This window comes from Grus americana, chromosome 4, assembly GCF_028858705.1.
Source record: "Grus americana isolate bGruAme1 chromosome 4, bGruAme1.mat, whole genome shotgun sequence".
Lineage (NCBI taxonomy): Eukaryota > Metazoa > Chordata > Aves > Gruiformes > Gruidae > Grus > Grus americana.
The window spans coordinates 49,627,480-49,644,622 of NC_072855.1; the positions used below are offsets into that span (position 1 = coordinate 49,627,480).

Below are 17,143 nucleotides of genomic sequence, written 5' to 3' on the forward strand. Positions count from 1 at the left end.
GGCGCAAGGTCCCGTCGCCACGGCAACGGCGGCGGCCGCAGCCCCGTCCCGCTGGCCTCGCCGCTCCGGCGGCGCTCGGTTCCCCGGCGGTCCCGGGAAGGGAGAAGCTGCTGCCTCCCGCTGGGCAGGGGAGGAGGTGCGGGCCCTGCAGGGGCGGGCCGGCTGCGCACTGGGCCTCCGCAGATGGGCGAGAAGCCCGGCGTTAGAGGCGGCGGTCCCAGAAGGGCCTCGGGGGTCTCCTGCGGCACTCCGCACTCCCTGATGGGGTAAATGAAGCCCGGACCACTGGTTAGGGTAAAATGTTCTGCTTTATGCATCCCTTCCAATGGATGAAACTATAAAACCCTCATACAGTAAATGCGGTTGCAAAACAGGTCTTTTACAGAACTGCCCGGATCCTGGATCGCGTTCTTGGAGTATAATTAGGAGAATGACACTGGTCGGCAGCTCATCTCCCTCACCTGCTGCGCTGACAGAAATCACTTCCAAAAAACAACAGGTTTTTCACATGCAAGAGTGCTTGCTCAAGGACGACCTGGACTGAACCAAAATAAGCCGCCCAGCCTGATGGAGGAGTCTCCCACCTTTGGCGTCAATTTAAGCTTTCAGTCTCTATCTTAAATTACACTGGTTTGGTTTTTCCCTGTAGGCAAAGAAACAATGTCCTACTGTTTTCATTTTCTTGCTCTTACCCACCAGAGAAGCAGTAACCAACCCCATTTCCAGAGATTACTGATTTGCCACTCCCTTAGAAGCCGGCTCCAATACAGCAACAACACAAATTGTCACTGTCAAAAATACTAATCCAGCACTTTAAATTTCTGACACTCTCAAGAAGCGAGGTCTCATTTTTAACAGAAAAATGCGTTAACAAGGTTCTGCAAAGCCTGTGAAGTAAACATATTTCAATTTAAGCCTGAGACATCAAGCCAGGTTAAATTCACTGGATACAACTTCGTTCCGTTGAAGTCAATGCTCGATTCCCACCTGGCAAGAAGCCATCTCAGCCTATCTATCTAAGCTATATATTCCCTTAACTCTGCTGTCTGACAGACTAATTTTCCCCTACAAATACGCTAAAAAGTAGACTACTTTTCAAATGTATTTTCAAACCACTATAAATTAGATTTTCTTACCAACTAGACATCATTTTCAGAGGAATTCCACACCCACAAGGAAAAGACATCTGTACATTTTAGTCACCACTGACCATACACTAACACCTCATCTCCCTCAGTGGCAAATATCATGTTGTAGGAAAAGAGCCGTCACTGTGTTTCCAAAACCAGCTGCGCTATCAGCTCCTTGGCATCCTTCATGCTGGAGGAGATCTCGGAGCCATCCTCTGCCACGTGGGTACCAATCAAGAACATCTTCCTCTCGTCCCCAATATCAGACAGGGCCAGAGCATCATGGATATCAGTGATGCAATATGCACCTTCGAGGTCCTGGTATGCAAAAACAAAACAAGCCTGTCAGTTGCAAAAGGTGGCGGCATTGTTCCTGCCTCTGTCCAGGGAGGGGAAGAGTCACCAGTCTTACGTACCTTCTACGAGATCAAGTTCCCATGCCTTAAAATGCTTTGGGGGAAATAAAATGTTTATCCTTAACCTAACTTCTCCCCAAAGAAAAAAAAGTACAGTTCTGTTTCTAGTAATTCCGGTGTTTCTGACAATAACTTAAGACTACCTGTACAAGGCAGACAAAAGTCTTGCTGGCCCAATACTCCAGGAGCCCAGCAGAGAGTTACAAGAACAGGGCAAACATGCAACAGTCATTCCCAGCATACCTTCTCAGCCACCAGTGTTTCTGACCCCAGGACCTAGAGAATCAGTAGTAGCATTGGTGTTTGGTGAAGCCAAAGCCTGTGCTTGCATTCAAGAGTAACACAAAGGACTACTGGTAACGTGTCTAAGTTCCTAGAAATTTAGGAGGTAACAATGTAGAGCAATCCAAGCACACAGCCCTCATAAAATAAAATCTAGGCTTAAAAGCTCTGGGCTGTTCCGTCATCTGGCCATGCGCACCACAGGCACAATTCTATTCCAGGTACAGCACCAGTCATCGACACTTTCACAGAGATCTTTGGAGAAAGGACTGCCTTGTGAGGAAAGCTGCTCTTCTCTCATGCTTCAGCAGCAGCCTTAGGAGCAACCAACTGGACAATCTGAAGGCAAACAACAGTGCTTCACTTTGCACTGCTGCTAGGTAAAGTAGTACCTCTAGACAGCCATTCAGAACAGAAACCTAACTCCAGGTCTAACTGCAGTCTCCCTTGCAGCTCTCAAACCTTGCAACTCCTCAGCAGTTTTCACCATTATTTCCACCCACAGCTCTGATTGCACCGTCTCCGAGCACAGGACCTACATCTTGCAGATCCGAAACTCCACCTCAGAATATTTTCTTTTGTGATCAACAGGTGTCCCAGAAAGACCCCCAGCTCCCAGGTGTGTGGCGTCCTTAAAGGCACAAAGCCTCCTTTGAAAGGCTTTGTTGCTGTTTTCAGAGCTGCTGCCAGCCCAAGCTCAGCTAGCAGCAGGGAACTCTTACCTGCTTGTTGGCCAGAACCACCACCGGCAGGGTGGAGTTGTTCTGGATCAGTTGATGAAGCAGCTGTTTCGCCACAGGCAGTCGGGCGTGATCGGCTGAGTCCACGACATAGATGAGCAACAGCACTTTGGGCAAGTACATCTTCCAGTATGAACGCAGAGATTCACTGCCCCCGACTGGAAGAGAAGACAGCAGCACAGGATTCACCAAGCAATCCAAGCAGCACCGCTCCCAGTAGGCTCCCAGGGACAGCAGGCCCTGAGCTGAAAACCCAAGGTATTTGGGTTTCCAAGAACTCAAAGTATTTGGGCTACTCTATATGAGACTAGAAATAGCTTTATTTTCCCAAGTCAAGTCCCATGCAGACATGTGTGTATGCTCTGGGGGGGAAAAAAAAAAAATCCATTTTAAGCTCTTATTTTGAGAGGATTCTGGGTTCAGTTCCTTTACAGTTGCTTTCTGCCTCGTTGGTTCTTACTCTCAAGCTAGTAGGGAGAGTAGAAAGAGGTTCAGTGTCCATAACCACCGTGTGAGAATGTCCCCGTATAACCTATCTCCACATGCCCGTCTCATCTCAAGACAAAGCAGGCCTACAATTTCCAAAGAAGAAATTTAGCTCTGAGGTGGGGAGGGCTCTCATCAGATTGGTGTGACACTAGGGACTAGTTCAAAACTCCCACAGCTTTCATACTGCCAATAACCAGGGATGGTTAGGAAGAGAGAAAAATCAAGTCACAGCAGACTCTTTAGGCAATCCTTAGGTGATGGGAGAAACCTTTGCACAGGATACCCCTGACCCCTTCTCTGCTGGACCCCTTTCTCTGGAGGAAAGCTGTCCACCTTCAAAACCTTCAAAAAGGTCTTGTAACAGTTCTGTGGTGAAACCATATGCAGCAACCTGCCCAAGATTGTTATTCCCATCTGAGGACAAAAAGAGTTTGGTAGTTTGCTGAGTTTAATAGGAGCAGGAATAGCTAACAGTATATTAAGTACTTCAGATGTGTCTTCAGCTCTCCAGGTCTTCTCCTAGGTACCCTGCAGAACCACTCGCTCAAGACTACCGAGGCACTCAAAAGGTATGTATGAGTCTCCCAAATGTAGCAAGTTTTCCAAGCAATACATTCAGGGTTCCCTATAATTGTCTGCTGCCTTACACAGGTGCTTTCTTCAAAACTGACTTGCTAGTCAGCCACCTTTTACTGCCCTCAGTGACTCTGTTCTATTTCAAAGCAATTTTGCTTTCACTTAAGTCAAAATGATTCAGTAGTTTCAAGAATGTAGAAAGGGAAGCAACATTTCCCGCTGGGGCACGCCTGCCTCTTCTTCAAGAGCCCCAGCATAGCTGCAGGCAGAACTGCAAGTCTGCCACTGTGGAAAGGAGCCAAAGCACTGTGACTGACACATCGTGCTTGGGATAGATGCCTCTGGTTCTGTACCGGGACATTGTGGGGAATCACCACTGTTGCCTTTGTTAAGTGCATTCATGCATAGCATAACCCAGGGGTCAGCAACCTCACAGAGAACTTTCTTTTTTCCCAAACCAGTAGGAACTCAGAAGAAGCCAGGAGATCCTATCCCCTGCAGAGGCAAGATACCACCCACTTATCTATTTGACAGCACAAAGAAAAAGCTTTCTATCTGTCTAAGCCAGGAAAATAAAAACCCTGCTGTCTGCTGATCACCTTGTGCCATGTGATCACAGCAGAGGCTGCTAACCCCTGGACTAGGCAATGGTACAGACTGGATAAGTAACCAGATTAGAGAGCCATGCACGGATTTACCTGGCTGAAACTGGCCTGAGACATTTCATTTCCCATGGGTCAGATCGCAGCCATCACATCTCAGTCACTACCAACCTGGACCAGAAAGGGAAGGACGACTCAGAAACAACAGGTTCTGCCATGGGGCGCGCAGCGCTGGGCCCAGGCCGTCCCCGGGCAGGAGCAGAGATACTGTGGGTTTCTCTGGGCTCAGCTATGCAAAGCACCTCCGAGTAGGAGACACAGGTGTCTCGTACCTACTAGGAGAGGGGCACAGACTACAAGCATCTCTGGAGAGATGATTTTCCTAAGAGACTGCAGAGACTCCTATTGTAGTAGGACTAGGAATGAACTCTGCCTTAGTGGCCTCATCCTCACATCCCAAAGACTTACCCGGGAAGAGCACAGCTCCTTTAGGTCTGCTGACAAGGGTACCGAGGCGTCTACAGGCTGGCTGCCAACTCAGCCAGTCGAGCACTGGTACAGCAGAGTGCAGAAACAGCAGGAAGCAAAGGGCAGCTTCTGCCTCCACAGAAGGGAGGCACTGATGAGGCGAGGATGTCAGCCTCCCTGTGCCAGGGACTGACTCCAGGGCCTCTACCTTCCCCATCAGCCAGCTGCACCTAGAACAGCTGTGACACCCTGAAAGCATCACAGGAGATGCTCTCCGCAGGCACAGATAATACCCAAAAATCTATGCTAAGGACAATACAGAGAAAAATTAGTGAAAACCTACAGACATTCAAAAGCCATTAAAGACTAAAAAACACTACCTATGATGCTTTTGAACAAAAAGCTACAAAGCTTTTCTCTTTCTCCTTTTTTTCACTTTATTATTTATTCCTCTTCTGCTCTTGCCCTTTGCTAGGCACGAGCACTAAGGACAAGCTGTACAACACACAAGAGCTACAGATCACGGCACAGGCCTTACTGGGGACACCTCTGCTTTGGGCTGGCTTCACACAATCAGGCCCATTACCCTTCTCTCTCTGGGAGCAGAACTCCCCAGAGGACAGGGCTGCACGAACACAGACCCCATCTAACACCAGTGTATCACCTCGCTCGAGAAGTGGGGTGGGAAAGCAGAATCCCCAAGGAGAAAATAATCACAACTTCACGTTATCAGAGCAGGCAGGAGGGCACATGGAGGTTTTAAAATATGGGCCTGATCCCTAGGACACAGAATAGGAACTTATTTTATGTTGCATACTAAAACACGTTCACTCACTCTCCAGGAACTCCATCTGGGACTCTTCGGTGTTGACGCAGATGGCATTGAAGCCCTCGGTGGGAGCCACGCTGCGCTTGACGTGGTTAGTTGCCAGGGAGTGGAGAACGCTGGTCTTCCCAGCCCCATCCAGGCCCAGCACCAGTATCTGCTTGCTGTGCCCTTTACCCTGCGGAGCGAGGGGCAGCACGCTTAACCAGGCAGCCGGGGCATGTGCCAAGCTCAGCGGGGCTGGGGAAAGAAGGGAGCATAGCAAGGGGTCTAGAGGGAAGGGCAGAAGCCACTTCACGGTGAAGAGGAACGGATGGACACAAGCGCAAGGCCGCAGCACAGGCGAGGCGAAGGGAAGCCCGGGACACCCGCCGGCCCCGGCCGAACCACACGCAGCTGGGCAGGAAGACGGAGAGCACGGCCCCGGTAGCCCGCCCACCCCCCGCCGCCCGGCCCGGGCCGGGGTCCCGCCGCGCTGCCGGGACCGCCGGGGAGCGCGACGGGGTGGCGGTGCCGAGGGTCCCGCTCGCACCGAGGCGGGCGGGGGCGGCGCAGCCCCGCAGAGAAGCCCCGGGCGACCCCTTTGGCGCTCCCCGACCCAGCGGCCTTGCCGGCCGCCCCCACCCGGCCTCGGTACCTGATCGGCGGCGGCGGCGGGACGGGCGGCGGGCGGCGCGGCCCGTCTCCGCAGGCGGGCCCAGGCCCAGGCCGCCACAGCCGCGCCGCCCGCCACAGCCAGCGCCGCCCCCCACAGCGCGGCGGGCCGCAGGCGGGTGCCCATGGCCGGCCCGGCCCGCTCCACGCACGGCGGCGCGCACAGCCCGACCCAAGGAGCGCGCCCCCTGCGGCCCGACGGGCGCACACGGCCCCCGGCAGCCTCGGGGGAGTCTCTCTCCCTGCCGGGCCGAGAACTTCCTCGTTCCGATAAAGAGCGAGCAGCTCCACGCGTGGCTTCGTGCTGCTAGGGGAAAGCAGGCTTTCCCCACAGCTGCCGCTGCTGCTGCCCTCTCTCTCCCCCACACAGCGGGATTTGCTCCCAGCTCGCTTCTACCTGGGTGCCCATCTCCCAGTAAGCAGCCAGGGCACTGCGCGGGCAGCCTGGTCAGGGCTCCAGCAGCACCGCAAGTCAGCATTGCCATCGGGTCAGTTTCAGCCACGTTTGACCAGAGAAGACACCTGGAGAACAGAGTTGCGTTCTCCTCCAGTCTCTCCAGATCACCCTCCAGAAATTGCATTGCTGCAGGACAGTGCGCTCTCCCCCGTAGTCACCAGCTGCTAGCTAAGAGAACGCACAGCACCCAGGCACGTTATTTAGAACAATCACTTCCATCCAGCACTCACTTGGCTGCACTGACTCTGCCAGCCATCACAAAGCTGTTCTCGCCATGCTGTTCGGTCTTCTCACTCAGGGCAAACGCATCCAGCCCTCTCCCAGATGCTCCCGTGGCACAGCCAGGACAATAAAGACTGGATTCTACTTCGTGGATTTTTACTCCATGGGGACTCGGGGTGGGGGGGTTAAGCCACTGTAACATTTGCCTTGCTCCCCACCTCTTCAGGCCTTTGCTTTAAATTCTTTCAGAGACAAGCCTTTGCCTGTTCGGGCTGACATCTGACAATTCTCCCTGAGATGCTATTTCTACCCATTGAAAGTCCCTGTATGGAAAAATGTTTTTCCTACATTCAGAGCAAACCAAAAGTTTCAAGAGATGCTTGGGGGGTACCTGTATCTGCACTCCTAGCACCCCACATCTTCCATCTCACTGCCAGCTTCCGCTTGAGAAGTGCAAGGCCTCTGCAATGCAGCCCACCACCACAACCAGCCTCTTTGTTTTAGCTCTCTCGTCTTGCCAAGCCCACTAGGATAAGGCAGCTGGCTTGCAGAAAAGGGGACACTGACTCAGCTGTCACACACTTTGCCATGCTTTCTCCTAACAGCCTTGTTCTCCCCCTTCAGCTTATCTTCTCCTGTATAACCCAGCCCATATGTTGTTTTCCAAGACCCTTTATGCCTGTGCTGTTTGGCGGTCAGTGACTGACTGGGATGAAACACAGAAGACAGCACTTGCATCACGCATTGTGAGATAAATCTGTTAAAGGCCTTAACCAACATATGCAGGAGGAGCAAAAAAAAAATCTACATTTCAAGTAGTTCTTGATTATTCCACCTTTTAAATGTTTGGCAATACGGACAGATTTCTTCTTAGGGGCTGCATCTGAGTTTGATGCCAACACCCTAAGTCACAGTGGGGGCAAGTGTGATGAAGGCAACTTGGTGAGCAGACACATCATGGTGCCTATAGCAGCCCATCTCCCCCCAGAGCACTGACAGGCAGGACAGACATCCAGATGCCAAGAGTCTTTCACCAGCACTTGCTTTTGACCTTTATTCTGCAACCAGCATCACCTACTGAAGGAGGGAGGTTACACATCCTGCTTTTTACCACCCTCCTTTAGCCCCTTTCTTCTTCTTCTGCTGCTGTTTCTTCTTGGTGGCCGGGGCACCAGCGGGTTTTTGGTGCCTAGGAGGGATGACATTACTGGTGGCCGATACAGCTGCAGCGCTGCCGGGCCGAGGGGAGGTAGGTGGGCTGCTGGCAGTCCTACTGGCGTCCCTGCAGGGAAGATGAGAGAAAGGAGATTCCACGTGGGTTCACAAACACCTGCAAGATGTGGCAGTACTGCAGGAAGCCGACAGTGAAAAATAGCAGTTGCCACATAAGATGGCATTAGGTCGCATTACCTATGGGAGGGCACTCATGCAAGGAGATCTTAAATAAGGTTCAGCATACATAGAAGGCTGACAGATTATGGGAACACGTCTCAAGGTGCAGGCAATCACCTTCTAACTCATATTCACTAGATGGTATCAATCTCCCACAACAAAAGCAAAGCTAACTTTTGAACAGACAGGTGGCAGCTCATGCAACACGTGAGCGGCCTTTCAGCCCCCCATGCTTAGGCAGTGCAAACCCAACATCCTTTCTCTCTCCTTCACCACAAAGGCATCTTTGTGCCAGCTCTCCTTGCAAACACTGCTCAAGCCGACAGTGCCACAAAAGGCTTTTCATGCTTCTGTTTTGAGACAGCTGTGTAAAGAGAAACTATCAGACAGCACTGGCGATTCTCTGCGTTGCTACCATTTTAGAAGTACTCCCTTCTCTCAAACACTAGTAAGTTACCATCTTGCTGTCAGGCCTCATACACAATGGTAAACCCTGATTCCAGCTCAAATAATCAGTGTCAACTTAGAAGGAAGTACAGTGTTTTCCCAAATCACAGCTAATGGTTCTCCAGCTGCCAAAAGACTTGAAAGCAAATAGCTCGAGAGAAAGCATGCAAAATTCAACTTATCGTCAAAGCTAAGAAAAGCACATTAAAAGACTATAGTAATTTTATTTGCACCTTGGCATCTTCAAGCATGCCTATCATGTTATTTTGGTTTTCAGCGACCTATATGGATCTTTGGGAAGAGCAGCTGGTAGAAGGTTCAAGTACAGTTTCAGCTGTGCTACCCACGGTTGGCACGGTGACAGAGCCACAGAAAAGCAGCACAGGAGTGATTCCCCACACCAAGCCCTGCAAAATGGGTACTTACAGTTCAGAGGAGCCAGCTGTGGTTGAACCCTGAGTCCCCTTGCCAACCTGATCCTTCTTCTTGCCCTTCTTCCGTCCACGATAGTAGGAACGCTCTCGCATTGGAAGCCACCGCTCAGGGTCGGGAGTCACCTTGGGGTCGTAGTTCTTAGGCAGCTTTCCTGCAGAACATCCAGTGCCAGGAAATGAGATTGGAGTCAACACACTCAAGAGGCATCACCAAGGCACAGGCGTGTGATGTCAGTAGCCAGGAACTGCAAAGAACCCATCAACCCACATCATCCCACCAGGGTGTTGCTCTCACTTCTGTGGAAAAATGTCCCACCCAAACAAGCTATCATGAAGATCTGGGTTCACAGGGACCTAGTCCCAGCAAAGGCCTCCAGCTCCTGGGGAGCTGAAGGCTGCCTACTTGAAGAAACAATCTGGTGAGCTCTCTGGAGCTGTGACATGTCAACAGCTAGGAAATGCAACTTACCCTTCTTTTTTTTCTTCTTCTTTTTCACATCCCCTTGTCTGAAAAGCAAGAAGGGAAACAGCTGCTGTAACACAGCACGGACACAGCAGACAAGTCAATTAAAACCTAGTTCTGGAAGAAGCTAAACCACTCCCCCCTCTCTCAAAACTTGGTCTGCTGCTACCTGAAGCTCCATGCGGTTAAAGAACAGGCTCCCTTTCCACCAGCCTGCCTTCTACAGCAATGTCTCCAGCATAGCAGGTGTGGTTCTTGTGCCACCCCAAAGAACAACTGCATGAGAGCTACAGCAGCCCGCCTTACCCTTGTTCCTTCTGCTGGTTGTCTCCAGTGAGCTTCCCAGCTTTCTTCCGAACATAGGTGGCTCCATGGGAGTTCTCCAGCGCATCAACATCTACTTTCAGTGACATGGTGTCCGAGGAAGGCAAGTGTTTGCTAAGACTGCAAGGGAAGAGTTCAGGGATCCAAACCGGCAAGCAAAAAAGATAAACACCCAGGTTTGTCCAGATGGCAACAGGCAACTTCAGCTTGAACAAATTCAGCCTGCTAGCAATGCAGGAGCTAGTTCCAGCTCTCACCAGCTTCCTACACAAGCTGGGATGAGCTGCCTAATCACTGTCTGCCTCATTTTTCCTTCTTTGATACAGGGACAGAAGCAACAACTTCCTCTGAAAGCTGCTCAGGGTGGCAAAAGCAGTATGTGAACCTGGTATTTTGAGTAAGTGAGAGCTTAGGCATATTTTATCGGGCACATGTTGAGGGATATTAGTTGTTTAATGTAAATAAGTAGGTTTTAATTAGAATAAATTACTTAGGAATATAATAGAGTATCATTTGTGCTGTTTGCTCAGCTTTACTTTGCATAAGTAGCTAGATTTGCTGAAGCCTTTAGGCCGCAATAGAGGTATTTTTCTCAGTAATTTTCCTAGTGGTTTTCCTAACAGCTAGTACAGTGCTGTGTTTAGTCTTTTAGCACGGAAAAGTATTTTGATATCACACTAATGTCTCAGTAGTGTTTTTCCCAAGTCTGGGACTCTTCAGTTCTCCATGTTCCACCAGCAAGGGCGGGTGTACAAGGAGTGTAAGCCAGAAGATAAGGAGGCTCCAACCTTCAGGGAAAACTGTGGAAACTGCAAGTCAACAAGGTAAGAGCCTGCCTGCCTGGACACAGAAGAAGAATCCAATTAGATGTTAGAAGACCCCAGACCAAAAATCACCATTGGACTAAAGGACGTGTGGACAGCGTGTGAGGGGCGGTGTATGGGATCCAAAGGTGTATTGCCCCAGGATTTCTTTGTTCTGGGTCCCTCTCTTTGCAGGCACCCAGCCCAGGCTGATCCTGCTGCTGCATCTTTCAATTAAATCGATTATTTTCTAAAATCCAACACCTGAGACTCTGCTATGGGAAACCTAGGGTTGAGCCTGAAGGAGGAAGCGCACCCAAGAATAAGTGTGTGTGTGCATGACACCATGAACGATGCGTGAATGCTCAGGCAGCAGTTACTCCTTTAACACACAGTCCTGCATTACTACCACAGGTTTAAGATTCCAACAGAAAAGACAGAGGGTCTCCTATTTTTGGTTCCACCTAGTCTTAAGTATCGATTCTCAGAGAGAAGGAGGCCAAAGACAATTCGCAGTAAGCAAACCAATTAGGGAAATAATGTAGCTCCAGACAACTCGACCTAGATATGAAACTGTTCTGGAGATGTTCCTTGCCTTTCTTCAGGTGAGAGTGGGTCCGAATTCCTCACACAGATGAAATCCAAGGAAGCAATACCCAAAGGCCTCTTTCTTTGCTCTGATACCACCATCAAAAGGATACACTTTAGCTTTTTCAGGGTCCACCAGGGAGTAGGCAGAGATGAGCTGTGCCAGAGTATGCACATCTTTTGGGTTTTGCCTTGATGGGGAAAAAAAAAGGACTAAGTTACCAAGGTACACACTCATCCCAAAGACTGGTACCGCCATGCAGTGCTTGCTGCTGCAGCACAGCTGCTATCTGCGGGGACAGGCATGTCGGTCTGCAATCTCCTCCAAAGCACATCACCAAACATCACTGGCGTGGGCAAAGGGAGGTGCTGACATCTCCACTGTATTACGAAGCAGGCAATGAAAGATGAAAATCCCTCAGGTCCCAGAAGCAAAGGCAAGTTAACAGTCCCCCCAAAAAATCCCATCAAGGGCATAATAAAAACTAAAACCTAGACATCCATGGTTTATGCAGCACTAGAAAAAATGACACATCCCAGTCCCCAAAGCAACTTTCACTGCACACAAGAGGCCTCTGGAACAAGTTAACCAGGTTTTCAAGTAAACTTCAGCTATAGATCAAATGAATGATCCCCTCTCCTTCCAAAATATGGCTTTGCATTGGAGTCCCTGTGCAAAAGCAACTCTACAGGATGGCTACCAGTCAACCCACATTGACAGACACTGCCTGGCACCAGACACCTTGAAGAGGTCTCTGGGCGGAGACGACCTGTTCAGCAACCACCCAACTCACTTCCAGAGCTCCTCCAAGTCGCTGATTGCTTCCTTCTTCCTGCCGTGCTTTAGTTTGAAGTTGGCAGCTTCCCTTATTAGCGACAAATGGACAGGAGACTTTGGCTGAAAGACACAGCAGCCATAATTAGTTCCTCATTATCGCAGCATGGAGCCCAGCTCTAGCTGACTTCAATGCCCCGGAAACCTGGCCAGGGAGAACTGAGTTAGCACCCTGTCATGCAGGAAGCAGACCACCTTTGCACCCTAGGATGTGAGGCAGAACTGAGTGGGACAAGGCAGCTCACTGCTCCACAATGTTTTCTCATCAGGGAGAAGGCCTGATTGCTACATTTGGGCATCCATTGCCCCTGTTCTCCTAATCTGACAGGAGCTGCTGCTCCTCTCTGTTTGCAACACATCTGAAATAATGAAACAGTGATAAAGCGAACGCTCACAAAACATCTCACAGATCTCCAAAACCCCAACTGGATGAGCTGCTGGGGCTGAGCATCAACAGGAAAAGCTGAGTTGGACTAGCTAGAAAAGACTGGGACAAAGCCTTGAGCATTAGCTCTTCTGGTCTGACTTGCCTGGAATTGCTGATACCACTGGATAGCCTGTGTGAAGACCTCGATAGCACTGTCAATGTCCTCTTCATGACTGTACATTGTCACCAACGCAGACACCTGCAAACATTCAAGAGCAGCTTATAGCAGATCCTCACAAAAGCTGTCTATAGCTAGAGGGTCAGCAGTTAAATGATGGGATTTCCTAAAAGCAGACTCAATGTGAGCTTCCTACTCTGTCCCTAAAAACCAGCTGTGGTAACAGGCAGGATACCCTGGTGAGACCTTCCTACCCAGGTCCCTCCCAAAGAAACGTCCCTACCAATCTTTCTCTGACGGCACAAGCTTAAGATTGCATTCACAGAAAGAACCTTCTTGTCTTGGCACCTCCTTTGCCTGCCACTGGACACAGTTTATTATAAACCCTTTTTCTTTCCCTATTCTCTATTCCAAGAGCCATTAAAAAAAAAAAGGCAGCACTGGAGAGATGATACAGACACCATCTGCTCATCTATACCCCAGTCACAACTAGAGGTGACCCAGGGCAAGGATTGCTGACTGCCCTCATAAATTACTTGGATCATTCGCATTTGCAATTGGAACAGACCTACAACTGTGAGTCACTGCTCAAGATGCTTATGCTGTACACCTGAGCATTTTCAAAGTCATCTAGCTTTTCCAAATACCAGATGTGGACATGAGTGCAGATTAGGGTGATGCTGTGGGGATGGAACATATGGCATTTTCTCACCAACACCTGTTGTCCTGAAGCTGCTTCAAAAAACTTCCCAACAGTACATACCAGGGAAGCAGCTGCTCCAGTCATGTTATGGAAGTAAATCCAGACAACACATGGGTCTGAGGGATTACAAGAGTGGGAACATAGGTAGAGAGCTTCTTTGCTGACAGGCAGAGTATTTCTGTGACTAAGTTCAGGCCACCTGATGCAAGTTATAATCCCACCTTTGTCCAAGACAAGGAAGATGGGCTCAAATTCCCTGCAAACACTCAGGTCAAGTAAAAACCACAGGGAAGAGGCAACAGAGAGCGGGCAGTACAAAGCTGTGCTACAAGGGAAAAACCTCACACAGTTCAGACTGAGTTTTGCTTACCATACCAGGCTTGTGCTGCAGTTCTTCTATGCTCCTCAGGATCATGCAGGCTTTGGTGACACTGCCTATAAGAGAGACAGGGAGGAACATGCTCTGAGTGGCACAGTAGTACTTCATCCTACCTGTGAACTTCCAGCCAAAGGTAAACAATAGGGACTTAACAATCTCCTTCTCAGAATATCTCCCCCCTTTCCAGGAATAAAGGACAGGCCTCCAGACAAAGGGCCCTTCTGCCCTTGCCGCATCCTGCAAGGGTTCAGGAGCAAGCTTTTGCAAGCAGGGTCTTCTCTTCTAGGAGCAACTCTGTGCTGCCTGACTGTATACAGGAATGGTACCATCAGGGAGCCTCATGCTGCTCCCAAGACCCTCCTGCCCCAGAACAGATTCAGCCCTATTATTCACAAAGACTGTGGGCATCTCTGCCAGGGATCTGTGGAGCCTGGATTTCCACAGACATTAAGCTATGAGCTCTATCCTGCCGTAGCCATATATAGAATACCTGACTGAAAGCATCTCTGCTCTGCAGCCCTGTCACAACAGTGACTGCAGCAAAGATCGCCCCAAAGCCTGTTTTTCTCACCCCTTGTACCATTATCACATGCAGACACTTCTCAACAAAGGAGGACACTGGATACCTTGAGCAATTTTTAGTTGGGCCATCGTCAGCTTGATCTCAGCTGCATTGGCAGGGTGCTGGTCTGCAAAGTCCTGAGAGTCAGAGGAAAGAACAATTCAACACGTGTGTGGGCACCAGGCTGCTGCTCTGGTGAATCATATCTCATGCTCAGTCACAGCAAGCTGGCAAGAGCCAACAGAAGCTTCCCAGCACAGGCAGGCTTCAGCACATAGTAGAGGAGGACCCCAAACTCTGACACTGGCCCATCATTCTCTCAGATTTCTGTCCCAGGCCACTCACTCCCTCCCAAAAGAAGGCTGTTGCAAACTGCTTGCAAGCAGAGCCCACTGCTTACCTCAGAAGTAGTCTACTACAGCTTCCTAAGCATAAAAATTAGAGGTGCGAGGGAACTATTTCCCTTTAAAAGTGGCATCGTTCAGTTGTGTGTAAATGCTTTCCAGCAGCATTAAACCAAACCAAAATAAGCACAGTCAGATACCCCCGGAAATTTAAACCAGACAAAACAAGCTAAGGCAAACAGCACAGGAGAACACAAAGCACAAGTTTAAATGGAGCTTGGCCAAAGGAGTACTTCCTCTTGACCTACCTGCAGAAGCCCTATGGCCTTTGCGTGCTGCTTCTCACGACACAGTTGGGCTGCCTGGATAAGCACCGGGAGCAGATGCTCAGGGCTCTGCGACTGCAGGCTTGCCGACAGCTTGCGGCACTGATCTGCCTGAGGAGTGGGAAGAGAGAATATACTTTTCTCAGCCTCTGCAAGCGTCTAATGCAGGGCTAACATACCAGTTGTAGCTAAGAAGAGGTGCTAGTGATGGCTTCCCTGAAATGGGTTATACAGAACCATGAACAAGTCCTCTTAGCAGCACTTCAGATGCATTTGAGAACCCCTTCTGTCTCCTAGTGATCTCCACACAGTCCCCCCCTTCCTCTCTACAGCAACACTCAAGTCACTACACAACTCGCTGGCTGTTCTTTTAGGGATAGTATTTTTTTTTCTCCTCACTTATGTGCCTAAACCAAGTGGTCTTACCCTTCTGACACAGAACAGCTGCATATCCATTTTTGCCTAGTCAAACTCCTGTGTAGAGTGCTAAATCACTAGCTACTTACTGCAGTTCTCCCTACCTGGTTAGTGTACATTGCCAGCAAAGCTTTGTTGAATTCAATCGCCTGGAGCTGCTTCTTGGAGAGTTTATGCTCAACACCTTCTGCATTGGTCAGCTTCACCTTTTTCTTTGAGTCAAAGACATTTTGGTCCTGGAGAAATCACACATCATGAGAAGATTTCACTACATTCCTTGAAGAGGAAAAGGTCTCTGGGTCTGCAGTTTAACTACTGTTTAGGAAAAAGTCCTTCCTGATTATCCCCCTTCTCTCCACAGCAGCAGAGAAGCAGGCTGAGTAATCACCAGGAAGGGCTGCATTGAGAGCAGCAAGGTAATTCTATACCTTGTTAATTGTGATGATGTTATTTGCAATGACAGCAAGCAGTCCTACATCTGTTGGCCTGCAGATAAGAAAAGCAGAAAGCACATTGTTATTAAACAATGGTGTCTCTACAGATGGAAGACTGAACATTTGTTTTAGAAAAGTCCTTACTTCAACTTGATTATTTGATTGTAGAGCTGTAGAGCATCCTCTGTACGACCCTGCAGTTGCATGATATAAGCCATCTGACCATGAATAATGGCCAGTTCAGCCTCAATGTCTTCTTCTGTCACATCCTGAAGGAAAATCAAGAAAAACAGCTGCCATCTCGCCTCTCTTCCTCTGGCTTCAGCATTCAGCTGGCAAATGTCCATGAGATCTCTTGGGCAGTATTAGCAACAAAGTACCCCAGCCACTACAGGTGAAGGTTGTAGCCACAGCACAAATACAAGCATATCTGGGTCAAACCAGGAGAAGAGAAAGCTTCACCCGCTCCTGCAATAATATGAAGATACCCTTAACTTGTGCGCTGAATCTGCCCCTCTGCTTGAACCAATGACAGTGATTACAAATTTCCTGTGTTTCCCACCACCTACTAAGTGTGTTCATCCATAGCCTCCTCACAGGGAGGTTTCAGACAACCTGCACCCATCCTGCCTGCACCAACTGTGCAAGGAGCACAGCAGCAAATGGTCTACAGTGTTAGCTATGCTTCTGCAACAACCACGACTGCTGCCCCAGCCTCAGAAGCTGGTACAAGCAGCAGTGGCAAGTCTTGCTGGGTAATACTGCACAGCAGCTTTGGCTATCCACTGGCTATCTACAGTATGCTTTGTGACCGCACCCTTGTTCATGCTGCTGCAAAGCGAACACTTTCCAGAATAACATCAAGAACTTACAGAGTCTTCTGACAGTGACTGGCGGCACAGCTCTAGAAGGAAAAACAAATCAAAGGACAGAATTTAGAAGGCTTTAGGGAAAAAAATAGCCTAGAAGCATGGGGGAACATTACTTTTTTCATGTAACCCTGAAACTTCTGCAGCATTACAAGGGCACATCAGATTACAAGTGTGATGACGAAAGGGACTGAACATGACGGAGAAGACTAGATGATGCAGAGGAAATACCAAATACACAGGAGATACTGTCCCTCCTAGAGCTGCCTTCTGAGAGCAGAGTCACACACTTGTTTTTTCTCCTGTGCAAATTTCCTTAAACCCAGCTCCTTATTTTTTCCATAGGGATCATTCGGATGCAACTGCTCACCACCCTGGGAGCTACTTTAAGTGCTGCAAGCCCGCAATATTCAGAT

The 17,143-nt window shown here is 49.4% G+C and overlaps 2 protein-coding genes across 3 annotated transcripts in view; both read right to left on the reverse strand.

The window, feature by feature from the left end:
• Positions 1 to 289: 289 nt before the first annotated feature.
• Positions 290 to 6,382, reverse strand: ARL9 (ADP ribosylation factor like GTPase 9). Of its 2 annotated transcripts, none has more exons than XM_054824375.1 (4): positions 6,167 to 6,382; positions 5,539 to 5,707; positions 2,551 to 2,726; positions 290 to 1,448 (listed from the first exon to the last, which is right to left on the reverse strand). In XM_054824375.1, the coding sequence occupies exons 1-4, from the start codon at positions 6,308 to 6,310 to the stop codon at positions 1,269 to 1,271; spliced, it is 669 nt and encodes a 222-aa protein (XP_054680350.1). In that variant the 5' UTR covers positions 6,311 to 6,382; the 3' UTR covers positions 290 to 1,268. The 2 variants fall into 2 exon arrangements, with proteins under 2 accessions (XP_054680350.1, XP_054680353.1); XM_054824378.1 differs by lacking the exon at positions 6,167 to 6,382 and adding an exon at positions 4,332 to 4,406 and having other exon boundaries at positions 5,539 to 5,678.
• Positions 6,383 to 7,888: 1,506 nt separating this feature from the next.
• The window catches only part of LOC129205924 (signal recognition particle subunit SRP72), a 79,481-nt gene continuing 70,226 nt past the window's right edge, over positions 7,889 to 17,143 (reverse strand). The window contains exons 7-20 of the mRNA XM_054824371.1: positions 16,731 to 16,762; positions 16,003 to 16,127; positions 15,853 to 15,910; positions 15,529 to 15,660; positions 14,990 to 15,118; positions 14,402 to 14,474; positions 13,767 to 13,831; positions 12,679 to 12,774; positions 12,108 to 12,211; positions 11,427 to 11,504; positions 9,905 to 10,042; positions 9,605 to 9,642; positions 9,128 to 9,287; positions 7,889 to 8,144 (exon numbers count right to left, since the gene is read on the reverse strand). Of these exons, the coding sequence (XP_054680346.1) occupies positions 7,970 to 8,144; positions 9,128 to 9,287; positions 9,605 to 9,642; positions 9,905 to 10,042; positions 11,427 to 11,504; positions 12,108 to 12,211; positions 12,679 to 12,774; positions 13,767 to 13,831; positions 14,402 to 14,474; positions 14,990 to 15,118; positions 15,529 to 15,660; positions 15,853 to 15,910; positions 16,003 to 16,127; positions 16,731 to 16,762 (1,403 nt within the window). The 3' untranslated portion in view covers positions 7,889 to 7,969. The remainder of the gene's footprint in view (positions 8,145 to 9,127; positions 9,288 to 9,604; positions 9,643 to 9,904; positions 10,043 to 11,426; positions 11,505 to 12,107; positions 12,212 to 12,678; positions 12,775 to 13,766; positions 13,832 to 14,401; positions 14,475 to 14,989; positions 15,119 to 15,528; positions 15,661 to 15,852; positions 15,911 to 16,002; positions 16,128 to 16,730; positions 16,763 to 17,143) is intronic.